The sequence below is a fragment of the Gavialis gangeticus genome, unplaced genomic scaffold (genome assembly GCF_001723915.1).
Source record: "Gavialis gangeticus isolate Ggan-Ray unplaced genomic scaffold, GavGan_comp1, whole genome shotgun sequence".
Lineage (NCBI taxonomy): Eukaryota > Metazoa > Chordata > Crocodylia > Gavialidae > Gavialis > Gavialis gangeticus.
The window spans coordinates 180,106,166-180,111,771 of NW_017729024.1; the positions used below are offsets into that span (position 1 = coordinate 180,106,166).

A 5,606-nucleotide genomic window follows, 5' to 3' on the forward strand; every position below is an offset into this window, starting at 1 on the left:
ATTTCCCTCAGCCTCTTGAGGCCCCACGCAACCTCCCTTTGCTTCTGTGAAATGCTTGAGCGTGATCATCACCAGAAAAAACTCTTAGGAGACAACCCTCATTCCCAAATAGACCTTGACTCTCCACAGGTCAGGATGAACATGCATGTCCTAGCAAATGCACTCCTCACATGTTCATACAGTACCAAACCAGGGCTCAAATTTGATCCAGAGGGGGTACACAGCTGGAGAGGGGCCACCAGCTCCAAGACAACTGCTTTACTTCAAGGTTTAAATGTACCCTCAGTTTCGGATTCAGAAAATAAAAGCCAAACCTGGATGCTCATTTACAGAAGCGTTAAAAATCCTCAACAATGTTCACAGGTGTAAACTCGAAGCGGACAGCATTTGTCTTGTTTTTTGTCTGTTTACACAGCATCGTGGAGATCTAAGGTATCAGCATATGTAATATTAAAGGGTCATTTATACAAAATGGTTTGAGTAAGGACTTAATATGTCATGTGAATCAAAGAAAAGACCCAGTGTTGGTTTAGGGGGGTGTAGGTTGGTTCATGCATTTCACCTGAACCATGTGCACGTGAGAACTAACTATATTCATTTACCCTGACAAGACACTAAATGAACAAAACATTCCAGCTTGCATTTGCCAAGTCATGCGAAGAGACTCAGTTATAGGACACCACTCCCTGCCCCCTGGGGATCAACCTGTGAATGAGTTCTTAAGTCTGAGTTTTAAATCAGTAGCGCACATGCTCAGTCTCTTGCTCTGCAATGAAGGACTTCCTAGCGAGCAAAGTGCAATGCTGCATCTGGGGTCTTGGCTGCATAGCTACAGTCCTACAGCGTTTCTTCTGTACCCTTCATTTAGAGAGAACTTGCAAATACTAGACTACGTTAAAGCTCCAAATAAGTGATCCAACTCATTCAAATGAATGCAAGTTACAGCAGTGAGGTCCACATATCACGTGGGATGCATCAGGTGAGCCACGGGACCCCTGGACTGAATGATGTGCATGTTCCCCAACTGTACCATGCCATCCAGGCACTCAGGCCCCCACCCTCAGCTCTCCCCACTGCATCACATCATGCAGGCATCCCAGCACCATGGGCTGTGCCATGCCTCCCTGACCCCTAGGGTAGTGGCAAGAAGCAGAAGTTAGAGGAGAAAGGAGGAGCCCCAAGACCTGGATGCTGCTGCAGCTGAAGCAATGAGAGAGCAACGAGCAGCAGCCAGGTGGGAGCCAGGGGCTACAAATTAACCCCTCATGGGCCACATGTGGCCCCCTGGCCACCAGCTGGGCAGCCCTGGTTTAAATGGTTTAGAAAGAAAGGGCACTGGAACTGGAACAAGAGGCAAAGCGAAGTCCTCACCTGTAATGAGGTTCCGGACGAGTAGTGGCTCATCTTCCTTGTAATATTCCAACATCCCCTGGAAATCCTTCTCCTTCCGTTGGACAGTGACTTGCCTGGTAAGCTCCTGTCGCTTCCTCTCAGTCTGTACCGTTGCTTGGGTTGCTGTGAGGAAAAAAAACCCACAGACCTCTCTGAAGCCAGCTGAATGCCTTATCTACACAGGACTTCTACGATTCACTTGTGACCCAAAGCCCACTGATGTTCTCCGAGTCTCTCATTTGATATCCTAGCTTTTAGATTAAGCCTCACGTGACCTTGCAATATACCAGTTTGTTAGCAGGTCCCCTGCTTTTGATAGACATACTGAAATAGCAATTCTTGAACCACACCTTCAGGCAGATTGCTCATTGGCTAAGTAAAGGATACAGAAATCAGGTCTAAAATACTAGAAACACTAACAAATCTTAAATCTATTAAGGGAGCCCAGACAACCCCTGGAACATGGTGACCCTATTGGAGTCATTTTACAAATGTACTTCTCCCATTAACAAGAAGTCAGGCTTTGGGAAGATATGCCTGAGCTGTTTAGCTTGCAGCAGGCTGCAAAGCAAAATTAAAAACCTCCTGTGGAACACTACTGAGGATTATACTTGCATAAAATTTTAATAAAATGAAAGATTATGAAGGCATAATGCACATAATGTACTAAATGTCAGTCTGAGGCCTCTAAATTACAGTGACAAAAGCCATCTGTGCCAGCTGCACTACTGTGGAATTTCCTATTTATTCAGCTTAGTTTCACTTAATGTCTAGTTTTCAGAAATTAGTTTAAAGAATCCAAGCACCACAGTTAATCATTGTATCAACGGCAGAAGATAAATGGTCTCTGTGCTACAGAGAGGTCTTGTATTTGTCTCCTCAAGCCTGGATCATTTCTTCCCAGAGCCTCTCTGAAATATATCTCTATGGCATTGACAGAGCAGAGCTTTTTACCAGTAACGTGAGTTTTCTTCCAAAACACTTTATGGGCTCAAATGTAGACTGTAGTAAAAGTCAAAAGGCTTCTCAGATGCATTAAAAGGATTGCTTGAAATCCCACAATCTGTACCAACTGCCTTCTAGCAAGCACTGATCATCTATCTTTGCCTTCCTCAATTCTGTGAGCCCTTAGTCTTGCATCTGTTCATTTGTTTATGGCCCTTCGGAAGAAGATGAGCCCAACAGGGACTGATTGGAAGGCCGCAGAAATCAGTGCAAAGACTTCAGTCGAATTTGTGAAGAAACCACCCAGTTGTCTCTGCCCCCAGGTTTAGAACAATAAGATGAAAATAGTTGAAGTTATTTTAAATAGCCCATACTGCAGTTCAAGGGTGGCCTGTGGGCTCAAAAACTTGGATTCTGATTCTGTTCCCTCAGTCTACTGAGTTATTTCAGGCGTATGCTGGGATGATCAGCCCAAAAGCCAAACCTGATTCTTAAAGTAGCAGTTCTCATGCCCATCCATTTGGAGAGCAGATCACATGCATTTGTCTTACTTCAAGTTTCTCTGGCTTACAAAGGGCATGGAGTTCTCCCCCTCCCCGAACAGAAATAAGTAAGGCATTGCACCAAAATGGAGCCAGACTGAACAGACTCACTCCTGGGGGCTGCAGCAGACTAGAGCCTGCTTCTTTTATGCAAGTATCACAGACTTCTGATTCCTTGTCCTGAATAATGCAAAATGGCCTGATCCCTGAGAGAGAGATGCGAGAAAGGAAGCCTTGCTCTGACAGACTGCTTGGGGAACAGACTGGTGACTAGTCTGTAGGTCAAAGCAAGGAGATGCAAGGTGCTTCTGACAAGAGCATTTGCTTTTTAAATTGCATTCAATCAATAAAGACATAGGTCTGAATTAGATCTAAGAAAGAGCCTAAGGAAGATCTGTGAACAGGGTTCCCAGCAAATGCTTTTGTCACTGTCACAACAATGCCCCAAATCCCAAATGTTGCTAGGAAGTGAGAGCTGGTATCTGGTTCTGCATGCCTGTACATTCCTAACTCCTCGGATCAGGGCTGATCAGATAGGAGAGACTTTGATTGAAAAATCTTGCTGTGTCAGTGGCCTGTTATCTAAGGCAATGTAACAGCAATAAAGAAAGCTCCTCAGGAGCCTCTAAAGAGCAAGGGTCCAAAGGGGGTGTACTGAACAAGAACTGCAAAGCAAGAGGGTACTATCCATGCCCCAAGCACCCCTCGAGGATCCAGAATGCCAAGGCAGCAATGACAGGATAAGCTAAGGAACCCCATTGTAAGGCTGGCCAAGGAAACCTCGGGCCAAAAATGGAGATCTCTCTCTTTTTTTTTTTTTTGAATGGAAAGAAGTCACAAGAAACTGCAGGCAGCACGGTTCAAAAACCCATTCAAGTTCAGCATACAGATGCAGCATGCCCACCTTCAATATTACAGGTGAGCTGCCACCTTGAAAGCTCTCGTTTCATCGCCTCCCAAGAAGCAGGCTCAATGGCTCGCGACTCCCAAGAATGATTCCCAGGAGGCAAGAACAGTGAATAAAAGGAGGACAGCAAGATGAAGGGAGCCAACAGGCTTGTCACACTTAGCAGGTTTGGAGGCCTGGAAAGCTCTTCTCTCCCTCAGGTGAGGTGAAAAGAGCTGAAATGTTTTAGGATCAATAGCCCTAAACTGATGTCTCCTCTGACCCAAGTGTGAGGCATCACCGTAACCTTGCCTTCACCAAATTGTAAAGCTTCCTTATTCAACAAAAACCATCAGTGAATTTTCTAATCTTGCCTGACTCTGCAGAAGTCAATGGACTTAAAGGATAAACCAGTCCTCAGTGTAAAGGGGGGCACAGAGGGGAGAACTGGGGGGGGGGAAGAGAGACTACCACAGGCTGCACAGGCACATTTTTATAACTTGAAAACTAAGGCTCAAAAATGTTTGGTTGGAAAACCCCACTTCAAAGCCGCTACCCACTTTCCACACGTTTGACATGGAGAGATGCATGTCTAACTACCTATCTACAAAAAGCAACACAGGGGATACTTCAAGGTCAAGGCAGTTTTGGAGAGGAGCCAGGAGGTGAAAGTCTGCTTTTTCTATAGGCAGGACGTAACTGCCAGGCAAAAGCATCCAAGGCCTCCTCCAAGTCACAGGACATATGCAAGTTTCCCCATGACACATGGTAACATGCCAGACACTCAAAAATGTTTTTCCCTCCCAAGATGAATGAAGCTGCCCTACCATAAAAATGGGACATCCCCAACAAAAGTTCTCCACGGGGGGAAAAAAACCCAGCCCACCCAGCAGGTCTGGGAGCCAAAATCTTCAAAGGACTCTCCAACTGCCTGATGGCCAGGGGGGCTGGGCCCTGGGCTACTAGCATGCCCTTTAAAGTTCCCAGCATGCTCCAAAAATAACCTTGAGAGGCTGAGAGTGAAGTCTACAGTGTCCCCAAGAGCGGCTAATGGGGCCCACCACAAGCGTTGCAGTTTTGTGGGGGTCGAACAAAACCCAGAATCTAATCTTAAATTCCACTTCCCTCAAAGAAACCAACAAAAACACAGAGCTACCTTCAAAATCTTGGACCTTCTTCATGTAAATCTTCAGCTGTTTCTTAAGCTTCTTCTCATTCTTTTCCAGTTTTTCTAACAATTCTTTGAGATCCTGCAAAACAGGGAAAGGGTTATGTGCACATGTGTACACACACACACACACACACACACACACACACACACACACTTCACAAAGCTTCCTGTAGGAAAGTAGCTGGACTATGGAGCTCATCTGACAATTATTTTTCCCAATGAGAGACTTTTGTACTCTGACCAGGAGCCCTGATGTGTGCAGCGCTCTCCAGGTCAATCCCTGGGTCAGAGACAAAGCATCTGCCCTTCAGACCTGTCAAATCCATGGCAATCTGTAGAGCCCTTGGGCCTTAGACTCTCCCACTACAACAGGGGAAGTGGCTGCATGTACAGGGTCAAAACAGCGCTTCTTGCCCACTGTTCTGAGTTGGGTTTTTGTGAAGTACTAAAGAGTTGAAAAAATTAGCCCAGCAGCATACAAGCAGCACTTGAAAATCAGCTATTGATTTCTCTTTGCAAGGTCCATCGCAGTCAATACCAGCCCAATTTATCATGCCCTCTGAGTTGCTTCTTTGGTGTACACATAGGACAAGCAAACTTGGAAGCACTGTGAGAGGGGAAGAAAAAAGACAGCATTTGGGCTGTTTTTTTTTTTTTTTTTTTTTTTTTT

General features: G+C 45.5%; 1 protein-coding gene across 1 annotated transcript in view; it reads right to left on the minus strand.

The window, feature by feature from the left end:
• MYO5B (myosin VB) overlaps positions 1-5,606 on the minus strand; it is a 98,547-nt gene that overhangs the window by 16,083 nt on the left and 76,858 nt on the right. Inside the window, exons 12-13 of the mRNA XM_019518298.1 lie at positions 4,922-5,015; positions 1,372-1,515 (exon numbers count right to left, since the gene is read on the minus strand). Of these exons, the coding sequence (XP_019373843.1) occupies positions 1,372-1,515; positions 4,922-5,015 (238 nt within the window). The remainder of the gene's footprint in view (positions 1-1,371; positions 1,516-4,921; positions 5,016-5,606) is intronic.